This window comes from Propithecus coquereli, unplaced genomic scaffold (assembly GCF_000956105.1).
Source record: "Propithecus coquereli isolate 6110/MARCELLA unplaced genomic scaffold, Pcoq_1.0 Scaffold43, whole genome shotgun sequence".
NCBI lineage: Eukaryota > Metazoa > Chordata > Mammalia > Primates > Indriidae > Propithecus > Propithecus coquereli.
In genome coordinates this window covers 8,449,906-8,465,809 of record NW_012150063.1, presented here as the reverse complement: position 1 = coordinate 8,465,809, position 15,904 = coordinate 8,449,906, and the positions used below count along the sequence as shown (strand labels likewise).

Here is a 15,904-nt window from a genome sequence, read left to right as displayed (position 1 = left end):
TTGCTCTGTATTTGCAGGTATCAAAACTGAGCTGGATCGAGAAAAAAATGGCTGCTACTCTGTTTGGAAAAATACCATCTTCAACTGTACAGGAAGCTTTGCAAAATTTCCTTAAGGTACATTTTGTCTATCCGTTATTTCAGTGTCCAACCAGCTACCACCTCCACCAGTCCCTGCTGCCCTTATTATCAAGGAAATCTTTTCTCCATGAGAAGCCCCAGTTTGAATCTCATTAATACTTCTGGCATGTTGTTTTAAGCCTCTTATAATGCAAGTTATGTTTGTTTGTTTGTTTTTGAGACAGAGTCTTGCTCTGTCACCAGGCTAAAGTGCAGTGGTGTTATCACAGCTCACTGCAACCTCAAACCCCTGGGCTCAAGAGATCCTCCTGCCTCAGCCTCCCGAGTAGCTGGGACTACAGGTGTGCACCACGACGCCTGGCTAATTTTTCTATTTTTAGTGAAGACGGGGTCTCACTCTTGCTCAGGCTGGTTTCAAACTGATCTCAGTGATCCTCCCACCTCAGCCTCCCAGAGGGCTAGGATCACAGGCCACAAGTTATGTTTTAAATGTAAACTTCTTAGAGCAGCTAACTATGCCCTAGGTCCTAGGAATAATAGTCTACTTTTAAACAATAACTCAGCAGCCTAAATGGAAGTTTAGGTATAGCAGCCCTTACTACCAAATCCAGGAGTAGCTTTCCAAGTCATGTGAGCATATGCAGAAACAATCATGCCCTGATTATTAGACTTGGTCCCAATACTCCTGATTTACCTAATATGAAACTAGTTTAATCTTAAATAATGAAAAAATGCCAAAAGGAAGGCTTATCTTAAAAGCCCCCTCCTAAGTTGCAGACACGTCTATGGAAGATTTTTGGAACATGAGAACAAATCAGTATTTTCCTTCCTATCTTAAAATGTATAATTGCTGTACTAATACAACTCTGAGCAGTAATAAGTTTGTGGGCACACATATAAATGTATAATATATCCACCCATATAATCGACATCCTCTTGTGCTAACCCCTTCACCTTTCTCTGGAACCAGTTATAAAATCTTATAGTTACTAAATGTGTTTTCCTTTCCAGCCTACCTATTTCAGGTTTATAAAAATACAGAGGAGATCAGGCTCTGATCTGTATTGTCCAGCATCTTGTACGTGCTAATATTTGTGTTGTATTTCAGGGATGGATTTTGTAGGGTTGAGAGGGAATTTGGAAATCAAGTAGTCTCAAATGGAGAATAGATTTCCTCTCGCTTTCCCTCTCTGACCTGTGGCCAGTGGCTGCCTAGAGTGCTATATGAAAAAATAAGTGTTCTGAAATCAAGCAGGAGCCCAACAGAAAAAAGTACAGGAAATAAAAGCACATGAGCCATACATTTTTTATTTAACATGATCTTCTTTGTTTTTTAAAAAGGTAATAATATCTCAGGAACTTAACTTGTTCAGTTTCACACAATGGCAATCAAAGAATTGATTTAAGATATGAGTGAAGTCTAAGACTACATCATCCCCATTTCTTCACCTTTTTTCTACCACTGAGAATTAGTTCTCTCATTTTAAATTTTATAAGAATATGGATCATGGTATATTTAAGATAAAATATCTCTATAAAAGGTTCCAAGTTGATTAGCAAAACTGTTATTTGAACTTGAAACTCATTTCCTCAAAATCTCAAAGTTATAACTGGGGATTAGGTTTTCAGAACATGACAAAAGTACCTGAAATAAAACACAGACAAAATCAAAAGTGGTAAGTGGACTGGGTGGGATGGCTTGTGCCAGTAATCCCAGCTACTCAGGAGGCTGAGGCGGGAGGATCACTTAAGGCCAGGAGTTTGAGACCAGCCTGGGCAACATAGCAAGACCCTGTCTCCAAAAAAAAAAAAAAGAAAAAAATAGTAAGTGGCACAATAATATAGAAGTAAGGGGTGAAAATTCTGGAACCAGACTTCCTGGTTAAATCTCAGCTCTATCACTTCCCAGCTGACTAACATTGGACACATTACTTAACCTCTCTCTCAATTTAATAAATAACATGGGGATACTGGTATCTACCTCAGAGAGGTGTTATGAGGATTATATTCATTAATACAAGTAAATTGCTTAGAGTATGCCTACCACCTAGTAAGCCCCCAATAAAAACTCACAAAATGTTAACTTTGTTAAAATTTAAACATCTCAGCAAACCATCTTGGGGACTCCACCATTTGCTCATGACTTATACTTCTGAATGAAAATGTGTTCCGTGGTGTTTGTCAAAAGGGAGCGGAAAGGCATCTGGAATGCTCCTCCCATATTTACTGCCACAGCTGAGGGTACTGAGGAGCCTCGCTGTGGAGGGTTGAGGCTGCGGAGGAACTAAGACATCAGGAAGTGGAGGACAGGAAAAGGGCACAGCGCAGACCTTGGGTCCCACACCCTAGGAGAGTCTGCAACCCCCATCCCCACAGGAGGCCAAGTTGTTGGAACCAGACTATAGGACTCCTGGCCCCAGCCCATCCCTCCCAGTGGCCAGGAATGTGTCTGCAGAGCCATCCATGGGGTCCCACAGAGGTCGAGAGCACTGGCTTTAGTGTCAGACAAACGAAGTTGAGACCCGAGCCTTTTCCTGTCTGTAAGACCCGGACACATTTCTTTATTTCTCCTACTCCCAAATTCTTCATCTGTAGAGTGGACATCATAATATTAATACCTATTTTGTACGGTTTTGTGGCGATTACATAAAATAATACATGTAATTTTCTTGGCCCAGAGTCTAGCATGTCAAATGTTCTAACTAAAAATAAATGTTAGCTACTATTATTTTGCTCTTATATCAGGAAAAATCTTGTCCTCCACAATCTCAAATCATGCATGGAGGTGATTTTAGACAATTTGAGTAGTCATCTGTGAATCACCTGTAGGAATTCTTTCAAACTATAATATGCTTCCCACGTCATCCAAAATTCTGGCAGGATTCCCTAGGGCAGCGGCTCTCAAACTTGGCTATACGTTAGAATCATCAGGGGAGTTTTAAAAAATGTCATCCCAGGCCATGACCCAGACAGATTGTTTCAGAATCTCTGGATGTATTGAAGTATATTGGGTATATTGAAATATAGTTTATAAGCAATAAGCAATAAATTATACCCAAGTATAATTTATTAAGTGCATAGTTCAGTGAGGTTTGACAAATTTATATACCCACGTAACTACCACCATTTCAAGATACAGAGCATTTCCATCACCCTAGAGAGTTATCTTTGCTCCCTTGCTACAAATTTTCCCCACCCCCTGCCCCAGGTAACCACTGACCTGCTTTCTGTCACTTTAGTAGTAGTTTTGCCTATTCGAAAATTTTATGTAAATAGAATCATACGGCTTGTACTTTTTTGTATATTTAGCTTCTTTGGCTCAACATAATGTCTTGAAGTTCATTCATTTTATTGAGTGTATCGGTAGTTCCTTTCCATTGCTGAGTAATATATTCCGTTATATGGACATAACCACAATTTGTTTATGTGTTAAACTATTGAGGGACATTTGAGTCGTTTCCAGTTTGAGACTGTTATTAATACAGACAAATATTCTGTGAACATTCATATACAAGCTTTTGTGTGGACATATTTTTACTTCTCTTGGGTAAATGCCTAGGAGTGGACTTGTTGGGTCATATGGTATGTGTTTTTAAAACTTGATCAGTGTTTTTAAAAGTCCTGAGGCGATTCCGATGGCAGCCAATAGGATGGCTGGAAACCACAGGACCAGAGGATAGGTGTGCGTAGTGGATGATGAATGTGGCAGTCCTAGGGTACAGGCTGCCCTGACTGCACCCACTGTTTGTAATCATATGATCCCTGACTCTCTATTAGTGGCTTCACCAGCTGCAGAGCTTTCTGCTATGTCCTGATATGGTAGAAGGCTGCTGCTTGGGTTGTGAGATGTTTTAAAGCAAAACCAATTTATTAAATGGTGTTTATTAAGCACATAACTAGTACCAAACACGGTGTCAAATGCTGGGAACACAGAAATGACCAAAACAGGTCCTGCCTTTAAGGAACTTGGATAGCCAAGACCGAGTGGACATGTATAATATACTTTGCCGGCTGTTAGGATAAAGAGTCTTCTAAGAGCCTCTCTAGAAACTGCTCCTTAATTGTAACGTTGAACTGACTAATGCTGCCTTCCTTGTAATTCACCCAGGGCCTTTGGTAAAAGGTTAGAATCTGCTCCGCTTTAGGAATTCAATGTCATGAGTAGCCTGTGTTCCTTTGGGCTTCATTTTGTTTTTTTTTTAACCATGAGAACAAAAAGAGGTATTCTAATTTATAATCACTTTGGTTAATTAAGCATAGGTCTTAAGATATATATGCGAGTTAAAATGCCAGTATTAAAGACATAAGATGCTTATGTTCATGTACTGGGGCAATTTATCCAGACGGGATTTGGACAGAGCTGAAGCAACTACTGGACTTAGAAGAAGGCATCATTGAGCAAAATTCAGTCTAAGTTCCTCTTATTAGGATGGCTCAAGAAATGTACTCACCAAACTAGAAACATTGAAATGGAGATGATTAGACAAAAGAGAAGAAACAGGAGAACCAGAACCCATCAGCACTGTGGATGGCTCTACAGGATGTTCAAGGCTCTGGCTAGGACTGAATGTGACAACTTCCTTTAACTGTTTGTGGCTTTACTGTCTCTCTAGCAGGTTCCACCCCAGGTCCAGACACTGTTCACCTACCTGGTCTTAAAGAGTTCCACCCAGTCTGGCTCCCCACCCCAGGAGATTTTGTCCTCCTCATCCCAGAACCCTTACCTTTTGGATCCTGTAGAGATTAAAATGTCCTTTACAAAGGATGTGCTCTCTTAAGATGCTGAACCACTCCTCGGCACCCTACCTTGGATTCCCCTTAAAGTATCTCATTGCTTTGTAAGCTTTATGAGGATAGTAATCAATTTTATTTTAATGGCTAAATAAATGCAAAAGCCATGTCTCTACCCAAAAGATACTTAAATTGATAGTATAATTCAAATGTGAAATAGTCAACCTAAATTCTTGGGGCAATTTGGTTGATAATATTTGATTTATTAAAATATATTCTCTTCCCTTGTGGTTATTGTTGTTTTAATATTGTCCTGTTACTCTCTTGTCTTTTTCTCTTAAATCAGGCTGAAGAGCTATACCCTGGTTATTCTAATCCCAATTACCTGTACTTGGCAAAGGTAATGAAGACCACTCTTTTACGGTCACTTTGACCCCATTACATAAAAATGTGATTACCTTTAATATGGGTTATTTTTTCATTTCCAGTGTTATATTGATATTGAGGAAAAACAGAATGCTTTGAAGTTCTGTAATTTGGCATTATTGCTCCCTTGTGTTACCAAAGAGGTAAGTCCAGACAGTGACAATGAGTACTGTTATCTTCTTAATACTATTCATGTTCAAAATATGAACACCTGGCTTAGATACAAATGAAGTTTTCTTTCTTTAGTAGATTTTACTACTTATTTTTATTTTTCCAGATTTATTGAGGTATAATTGACAAATAAAGTTATATATAGGTAAAGTATACGACAGGATGTTTTGATACACATATACATTGTGAAATGACTACCATAATCAAGCTTATTAACATATCCATCACCTTCTTGAAGCAAATTTCAAGTATACAGTACAGTATTATTAACTGTAATCACATTGCTGTCCTTTAGATCTCTGGAACTTATTCACCCTGCATAATTCAAACTTTGTATCCTTGATCAAAATCTCCCCAATTCGTCCACCCTCCCAGCCCCTGGCAACCACCATTCTGCTCTACGCTCCTGTGCTGGAGTTTTCTTTTGTACTAAAACATTTTGACTTGGATTTTACACGTACTATAGAGTTTTAAAATTTGCTGTTATCTCTGTAAGATAACCTATCCCCAGGAAGCCCCTTGAATCTTTAAGGGACATGCAAACTATGGGCTAGCAGCTAAAACATCCTGATGCTTGTTAGATATAAGAGAGCAGAGAATGGGACAAGCCCCTGCGAAGGAGACGGAACAGCGTAATTCTGGGGAGCTGGTGATTAAACTCTGTAGGCAGCAAACAAACTAGACAGGCTGTCTGGCTTAGAGCAAGGTGAGGGTCTGGGGGGGTCGCCATTCTCGGTCCTCAGCTTACAGCAGGGTGTGGCTATCCAAGTTCATGAAAAAGATTCAAAGTATATATTAACATTTTATTGGTTTTGGCACCCCTGCCATCAATCAAAAAGAAACTATTGCATTGCCTCTTATCCTTTTATTCAATAATTCAGGATTCTGGATCTGCTACAAGTTTCAGGCATTCTGCAGAGTTAACAACTCAGTCTGTGCTTCTGTGAGCCATTGTCTAGTATTGTGGGAACGAAAAGAAATAGGTAAACGTTTTCCTGCTCCCTTCTCATACCACCAGACATTATCATCCTCTCAGTCATAATAGAAAGGAAATGCCTCAGGAAAAGCGCTCCTCTTTTTCTGTATTCGAGCAGTATAGGCTCCAGTATTAGTTGTGATCTGGAATATAAGCAAACACATGCCTATCCGCCGCTTGGAGCCTGTAGCCTCAAAGAGAACCTGTGGCATATATCCAGACAACTGCAGCTCTAGAGAGAAAGCATGAAGCGCTAAGAGAAGTACAAATACTTACTTACGTAAATCTGGAAAAGGGAGAAATTTTTTTTTCCTGGAAGAGGTCAGGTGGCCTTGGAGGTGGACTTTGAAAGATCTGTATAATGCGGATGTGTGGGCAAGTACACTGCAGGTCGTGAGCAGAGGCACAGAAGTGAGAAAGCAAAGATTTGTTTACCTGGAGCAGGAGAGGGCAGGGCAGTCACGGCACCTAAGGCTGAACAGGGAAGTGAAACGAGATCTGCCAAGGAACTTCAGGATTAGAGGGTGCCTGAGTCTCTAAAGAGGGCTCCTCAGGCTCAAGGAGCTGGTCTTGGACTGCTTCTCTGTATCTCCCAGATGTTTGGAATTTCCCGCAGAGTTGATCGTCTGTCCCAACTCAAATCCCTCAGTTGGTTCCATCAGTTATAATAGGAAGCGCAAAATAGCGCGGTCGTAACAGTGGCAGTCTTTCTCCAAAAGACAAGGGTTCTGTGTAATTTTTTCAGCAGAAAACAGATTTTGTTCCTCTGGTTGCCTGCTCTGTGTTGGTGATTGGGACTCTATTGTCTCTCACATCTTTCCTGAATGATGTCGGTTTGGGTTATGTGCAGTCATTTTACACTGAATGCGCATTCTTATTAGAGTATAAGATTACAATACAATGTGATAATGAGGTATAACACCTGGTTTGACATGGAAATGTTTATGCACGAAATTCAGAGCTCTCACAGGAGGGCTAAATATTGATGAGCTTCAGGGCTTGGTCCTTGATCCATACGTCTCCTGTCTGCTCTCCCCTTTCCTCCTTTGCCCCTCCCCAAACTGATCCTCCATGGCTTCAAATGCTGCCTGCATGCCAGGGTTCTCCAATTTTTATCTCTAGACCTCTCTTCTGAGCTCCAGAACTGCTTACCCGACTTCCTAGTTACCATCTCCACTTGGATGTCTCTCAGACACCTCAAACTTGACTTGTCTTAAGGCCTTTGGAGCTGTTCTTCCTCCATTTTCCCCACTTAGTAGATGGCACCTCCGTCTGCCCTGTTGGGAAGCTTGGAAATCATCCTTAACACCTCCTTCTCCCTCTGTACCCCAAACCCAGACATCTACCCAGTCACCAAGTTCTCAAATTTCCTCTTCTAAAACGTGACTTGAACCACGCCACTGCTTACTCACTCCACTGCTGCTACTCGGAGCACAGCACCGCCCACCTTCCCCTGGACTGCAGACTCTGAGAGCCTCCCAGTCGGTCTCCCCACAGCTTCCTGGCCTCCCTCCAGGCCACTCTTGGCTTCCAGTAGCAGCCAAAGGAAAAAATTAAACATAAATGTCAACATATCACTTCCCTGCTTAACACCCTTTGCTGTTAGGACGAAGTTCAAAATGTTTAGTGTGTCCTTCAAGGCTCTGATCAGCTCCAGCAAATCTCTCAAGCTTTTTTGTTCCCGGCTCTCCTCTCCTCTGCAATGTGTTCCTCCCTGCCCTTCACCCTCAGAACACACCGTTCCCTCTTCCTGAAACACTCCCACTCACCCCCTCCACTCCTTTTGCCAGCTTTATTCCTGCTCATCCTTCGGGCCTCACTGTGACTTCCATTTCTTCAGGAAACACTTCCTTGACACTTGCTGGCAAGAAAGCTCCTTAATACTTTTCCTCCCTATCCTTTAGCACAGTTGTGATTATATAGTTATTATATTTGTGATTGTTCCATGAACGATTGAATCCGTGAATGCTATTTGTTGGATTATTGCATGAATAGTTCCACAAGGGCAGCAACCCAACCAGTTTCAGTTCCCACTCTGCTCAGTGCTGAGTGTACTACCTAGTGTAGGTAAGCACCTAATAAGTATTGGTAGAAAGAGTCAAGCCACTAATACCATACAAATAAAAATAATAGTGTGAATAGTAATAATAAAGAGGAGTGATAATAGATCTAAGAAAGCTGGACACTGTGGAAGTATTTCTGTAATAAACAAAATGGCATGAGCAAATATTTCCCACATTACCTTTTTTCCCCAGTGATGTCTCCATTTGTACTCTTAGCAGTTTTTTTTTTCCGAGTAGTAGAGGTACTGTCAGTAATATTTCAATCTCTTTTTCAATAAGAAAATGGGATGAACTGAGTTGCATGTAGTAGCCCCATCTCTATGAAGTTTTTTGAGATTGAAATATTCCCCATTTGTGATTTTGCTGAACAGTTTATTCATTTCCTAAATGTCTAGCAGCGCCGCTAATTACAATGAAGACCTAGCCAGCAGTTTTCTCTCCCTCAGGTGAACTTGAATAACATGTTTGCTTCTTTTCTTATGGCATTCGTACCGCCTTTGCTGCATTATAGCCATTTATAGGCATGTCTTCTGTCCCCTATTAGGGAACTCTAAGCTCATCACTCTGCTACTTGATTGTGAATGTCAGCCATTTGGTCTCCAGTGCCCAGATTCCTGGGTGTAAGCAGCTTTACGTTCTCAGAATTTGAAACTACAGTATTTTGATTATTCATGTGGACTTTTCCTAACCCTAGGAAAATAACCTCAGATCCCGAGAAACATTCATTTTTTTAAATAAAAGGGATTCCTGTGGCTAAGGCAGTGTGAGAACGATCGCTGAATGAAATAATGAGTTCACTGGCAGCCTAAAAGTTTTTGCCTGGAGGTAGTATTAAAGTTCATTGACTTGGAGTCTACGGAGAAAGCTCAAATATAAAAAGCATTATGTAATGTTTTGCTTTATAGTAAGGGATGTGCTAATCTGATTTCAAGAAAAAAAAAAGAACCTATATTTTTAAATTGCTATAATACTTTCAAGTGGAATTAATCATCCTTCCAAGACAAACAGATTTTTACAGAATAATAAATACAATATACGACATTGTGCTTATAGTTAACAATACTGTATGGTATTTTTAAAATTCAAGAGGATAGATCTCATATTATGTGTTTTTACCACAATACAAAATTATGCAAAATTAAAAAAAATAATAATAAAATAAAAATAAATAAATAAAATAAATAAATACAATATACAGAAACAACCAGAGGAAGAAGTGGATTCTAGGATTGCTGAAAGTTAAGAATACTTCTTCATATTTAGCAAGTAGCATAGCTGTCTTAGAAGTTACCTGTTGATTAAAGTCCTAAGCTGCATTTCCAGTCTGTTTTATGGGTTCAAAATCATCACTTTTATTGGAAAATCCTCTTAGTAATAAAATCCTAATCCTGCTTTAAATGTTCTATCTTAATTAAAACATCATATTTGATTATCTTAAGACATTGGTTTTTCATGTAGGTTTATAAAATAGAATTTGTCCATATATGTTCACCCTGCCTTCCTACGATAGGATTGCTACAACTCAGAGTAATGAATGAGTTACTTATTAAAATCCAGTATTGTTGTCTCATTTGTTAGAAATTCCTATTTGCCCATTTCTTCTGGTTAGAATTTATTTCTTGTAGCTTAACTCATCTGTGCCATTCATGCCTGGAGAATATATTCTTCTTTGTACATTATTTTTAAAAACTAATAAGGCCATTATAGGATGTACAGACTTTTCCCACTTTCTAAACAGACATTTTCATGAGTTGCTAGAAGGGAACAGTACTCTGTTTACAACCTTCTATTTCTACACTTTTGACTCTTACCCTCTGATCATTTGCATGTAAAATATATTATTTCTTAAGATTTTCCAATATATAATAGCCTTGGTTGTATTCTTTAAATCAATCTTAAAAACACCCTAAAGAAGTTTCTTAGACCTCCAATTTAACATAAATAAAACTCTCTCTTATTTATCCGAAGTCTTTAGTAGAGAGCATTGATATATTTTTCCAGCACTTTCAGATGAAATCAATCTATATTTCTGAATGTGTGTGAGTGAAAGAAAGAAATTATCTTTACTTATTTATATTACAAATGTGGAGGTATACTCTGCTAGAGGATTGGAATACAAAGAGAAAAAACAAACATAGCCTCTGCCATCATGAATTCTGTGGTCTAGTGGGGAAAGGTAGGCACTGAACAAGTCATAGCAATAAAATGTGAAGAGCGTTATGGAAATGAAAGCACAAAGATTTATGAGAAAATACAACTGGTACTGTAACCTGTGCCAGGGGCTATGAAAGGCCTTCCTAGGGTTTTACTATGTAATCAGAGATTTTAAGGAAATGAGAATTTAAACCCAGTAGTTTGAATCTTTAATTAAGACTTGCTTGGAGGGTGGAGAGCTTATTCAGAATACAGATTCCTGGTCTTTTTCTGGAGAGAGAAAAGCTCTGAGCTCCAGAGTGTAGGGACACCAACCTCAATATCAACATGGTTTTGCTCAAGTTTCCATCTATTTGAGTTCTGCTTTTTGGCTTAATGCTAAGATTGTCCCGGGATGAGAATATGGAGAAAGACAGGTGGTGGCTGAGTTCTTGACAGTGCAACCACAGGAAATGATGACCTTTGAGGACACGGCTGTGGATTGTACTCAGGAAAAGTGGGCCCTGCTGGACCCAACTCAGAGGAAGCTGTACAGAAATGTGATACTGGAGAACATCAATCATGTGGTCTCCCTGGGGGTCTCCCCTGTGAAAATCAGATGTGACTTCCTGGTTGATGCAAGGAAAGGAGCTATGGAGGGAAGGAAGAGGATTTACCCGAAGCCAGAGTCCAGACAGGAAGGTCTTAAAAAGAAAGACAGAACTTCCATGCAGAATACCAACAGGACAGAACCATCTAACAGCATGTCAATAGTTAGATTCATGAGGGTGAATCCTGTTCCTTCACATTAGAGTGAAGGGAAATGAGCTAAATTAAGAATGCAGCACAATCACGACTGTGATTTGAGGTGAGAGAAAGTGTGACATCTCAGCTCAAAGGTTTGGATCGTTTGAATTTGGGGAGGAAAGGAATAACCTAAGCTCAAAACCATAACCTGAGTTCTTATAAGAGGGCAAGCAAATAAATATAATCAATATATCAAGTACTTGAAACATAATGAAGACGTCAACGTTAATCAGATAGCTATCCAGCTGACCTGCTACAAAGGAGAAAACTTCTGTACATGAAGGAGAGTAACACACTACATGAATGTTACCAATGTGGGAGACTTTAACTGGAGACTATCAGTGAATGCTTGACATCGAATTCATATGTAGAAAAATAAATGAATGCATGAATGAATGTGAGCAAACCTTCAACAGTCTTTTATTTCCTCAGTAACAGAGATTGCACACTAGAGAGGAGCTCTTTGAATATAATGAGTGTAAGGACGTTGTCACAGCTCAGCATCGACTCAACATGTATTAATTCACACTGAAGGGAAACCCGGTAAATGTAATGAATGTGGAAAACACTTCAGCCAGAGAGCTAACTTTTATTCATACCAGAGAACTCACATAAGAGAGAAAACCTTTGTAATCAATGTGGAAATGCCTTCAGTAACCATTTATTCTTTTAAACAACATGAGTGAATTAACACTGGAGAGAAACCATACAAATGTGATCTATGTGGGAAAGCCTTCAGTTAATGCTCTAACCTCAGCCATAATGAGACGATGCGCACTGGAGAGAAGCCCTACAAATGTAAAGAATTGGAAGAGGCTTAAGCCTCAGCTCTAACCTTTATAGACACCAGAGAGCTCCTCACGGGGATAAACCCTACAGCCTTCAGGCAAAGCCCAAGCCTTGAAGTGCAGAAAAAACTTAGATTAAAACGGGAAAAAAGTGACAAGTCTTTACCAGGAAGAAGCAGCCTGTTAGGAAATACAAGATAATTCATGGTGAAGAAACAATTCAATGAAATAAACATGAGAATCCCTTCTCTCATGGAACAGCTCTGTAGGGTTCACATTAGTCGTGAATGAAAGTCTTCAGTGATTATATATACATTAGTCAACCTTAAAGTTCTCACATTGGGAAGATTCCCACACCTCAAGTCAATGTAGAAATGGAGTTTACGTAACTTACGCTGGAAAAAAAGCTCTATCAAGAACCCCTTAGCACTCTGGGAGGCCGAGGCAGGCGGATTGTTTGAGCTCAGGAGTTCAAAACCAGCCTGAGCAAGAGCGAGACCCCGTCTCTACTAAAAATAAAAAGAAATTAATTGGACAACTAAAAATATATAGAAAAAATTAGCCGGGCATGGTGGTGCATGCCTGTAGTCCCAGCTACTCGGGAGGCTGAGGCAGAAGGATTGCTTGAGCCCAGGAATTTGAGGTTGCTGTGAGGTAGGCTGATGCCACGGCACTCACTCTAGCCCGGGCAACACAGTGAGACTCTGTCTCAAAAAAAAAAAAAAAAAAAAAAGAACCCCTTAGCACACAATTCGACAAATAATTTAGACTTTTGTCTGATGACATATTACTGGAAAAAAATGTAGCATAGAAGTGTAGAATTGTGATGCTTTCTTGGAAATATTGAATATAGAATTTGGTAATACTTAATAAGCAATGAGATAAACCCCTCTTTAATAGATTAGTCCTAGTGAATATGTATGCAGTAAAAGTTGTTTACAAAAAATGTAATCCATTGATATTGATCTTTTTAAAAAACCCATAAAACATTATGCTGAGTACTTGGGCCCTTTTTCTTTAATATTCCATCACTGTTATCAGTTGATCAGTTTCTATTTTTCATACAGCTCTAAACATATATACAAGATTCTGTTCAATCAGAAAATAACTTTTAATGTAACTGAAAAATGTAGAACACAAAGTGATGTGTTCTGTTATGTTAGTGCAGAAATATGTATCTATATGGCAAGGGTGAATGGAAACATGAACAAATATCATGACAGTATCAAATATCCTAGAAGATCTGGAAGCAGGTAGTACACAGGCCCATACTTTATGAAATACCAGAAAACAGACGAATGCCCAAAATTGAGAAATATGATGCATACAAGCACTGAATCAAGTGTACAATATAACTGAAACGTTGAGTACTAGTGGGAAAGAAGATATGAAAGCCTTATATGCCTTTTTCTTAAAGGCAAGGGAAAACCACTGGAGGGTCTTAAGCAGCAGATAACATAGTGAGATTTTTAGAAGAGCACAGTAGCCACCATGTGGAGACTGTTGGCTGGGAGTGGAAGGGAGCAAAACTGGAAGCAGGAGTATCATTTAGGTAACTACCGCAATGACACAGACATGACATGATGGCCTGGACTAAGATGATGACAATGAGATGATGGCAAGAGTAGAGGACAAATTTAACCAAATTGTAAGTCGTATTCTCTACAAGACTTGGAGATTGATTGTTGAGGGAGAAGGAGGACTCAAGGGTGACCTCTTGGTTTCTAGCTTGGAAAACCATCCAGGGTAGATGGAGGTGCCTGTTACTGACACAAGGAATACAGGAGAGCCAGGTTTGGTAGAAAAGGTGAATTCAGTTTTGGAATGTTGAGTTTGTGTTTGTGAGATTTTCAAGTCCAGTGAATAATTGGATATATGGCTATTAGTGATGTTTGAAGTCACAACTGTGGAAGAGATCACCCAAAGAGATTATGTAGTATGTGAAAAGCAGACTGCAGAGGATCAACCCCTGAGAAACACCAAAATAGTGGAATAAGGGGAAGAAGAGGAAACTGCAAGTGAGTCTAAAGGAAGAGAAGACAGGGCCTCAGAAGCCAAGGGATGGTGGAAGTGATCAGCTCTGTCACATGCTCTGGAGAAGCCTTGCAAGCAAGGGACTGGAATGAGTCTGTTGGAGTTAATGATGTGGATGTCATTGGTGATCTTAACGAAGACTGTTCCAGTAGAACAGTGGGCGTAGAGACCAAAGTGCAGAGCAACCAGAAGTGCAGTCAGTACGCGTGAATTCCCTTCCAAAGAATCTCATGGGGAAGGGAGGAGAGCTGTAAGGTGGAAGTTAAAGGGATGCTTGAGTTGAGGAACAGTTTACTGTAGATGGGAAATATAGGAGCACATTGAAAGGATGATGAGAAAGAGCCAGCAAAGAAGGAAGAATTCAGTAAAGACTGGAGACGGAGGAGATAATTGGTAGAATAAGCTGAGGAAAGAGAGGATGAGATCTGGAGCACCTATGTCATTCTTCTGTAAGAAATTGATTCCTAGATATCAAAAATTGTTACTGTGTTCCAGCCTCTAACCATTCATTTACCAAGCATTTATTTAGGGCTCTCTAGGTGCCAGGCACTGAGATAACCCAACAGTTACAAAGATAAACGTGGATCTCAATACCTGGAATTACGGATTTTTTATAAGTTCTTTTAAGTAACACACAAATATCCTAAATACCATTGATCTTATTTTCTCACAACCTTCAGTAAATACTGTTTGGGAGAAGGTAGACTTCTAGTTTCTAACCACAGTAGAATCCATGTTTTAATGTTTATGATCAAAACTGTTGACAAACTTTCAATTTTTAAAAAATCTACGTAACAGCTACTTCCCAATATTTACCTTATCCCATTTTCTTCATCTGATTACTTTAAGTTGTTATATTCCTTAAATCCTTTCTGATAGGCGCTCAGTAAATATTTGTTAAATGTAAAAACACATTAAAGTACCCAGACATCTGAATTTATTGTCACTCTTTCTAACTCCCACATTTGTTATAAAGACATAACAATACATGTGGTGCCCTATAAGACATATTACATGATTTTTAATGTTAAATATAAGCTACCTGATAAAGTCAATAATGAAATATATGTTTGTCTGGCTCTTACAGTAGAATCTTAGATTTCTTCAAATCCTGCTACTAGGGCCAGGGCTTCTTCGCATCCCATAGTTGAAAAGGAAAACAATAATGTTGTTAGCGCAAAGGCGAATCCATTGTGTCAGCTTACGTGAAAGGCTCTCCCCTTCCTAAATCCCACCACTCCAGATCTGGGTGGGTGTACTATTCCAGAAATAGCTGTCCACATTACCTGCATTCTCATGGATCTAGATCATGTCTGGTCCCAAGAAATCCACAGTTTCTTTGTAATGGTCTTTCAGAAAATATGCCTACACTTAACAAAAGTCTATTTGAAAGTACTCGAGTATCAGGATGAATGCCTGAAACTTCATTGTTTATTTTGTATTTTCTTTATAGGATAAAGAGGCACAGCAAGAGATAAAAAAAATAATTGCTTCCTTGAAGAGGTAAATAAAAGAACTTACTCTTCAACAAATCAGATGTGGTCTACTAAAATTTAAACTAATCAAAATTGAGTTTTTATTATCCCTTTTTTCTTTTTTGATGTAAGGGTAAATGTGCTCAGATTTGAAGGTAAAACCATGTTTCTCCAGAATGCATTCCACTAGTAGCACTACAAAACTAATCATGTTATTTGG

At 39.2% G+C, this 15,904-nt stretch overlaps 1 protein-coding gene across 1 annotated transcript in view; it reads left to right on the top strand.

Annotated features, from left to right (window-relative positions):
* RMDN2 (regulator of microtubule dynamics 2) overlaps nt 1-15,745 on the top strand; it is a 50,360-nt gene extending 34,615 nt beyond the window's left edge. The window contains exons 9-12 of the mRNA XM_012653798.1: nt 18-116; nt 5,158-5,211; nt 5,300-5,380; nt 15,663-15,745. Of these exons, the coding sequence (XP_012509252.1) occupies nt 18-116; nt 5,158-5,211; nt 5,300-5,380; nt 15,663-15,716 (288 nt within the window). The 3' untranslated portion in view covers nt 15,717-15,745. The remainder of the gene's footprint in view (nt 1-17; nt 117-5,157; nt 5,212-5,299; nt 5,381-15,662) is intronic.
* The last annotated feature ends 159 nt before the right edge of the window (nt 15,746-15,904 follow it).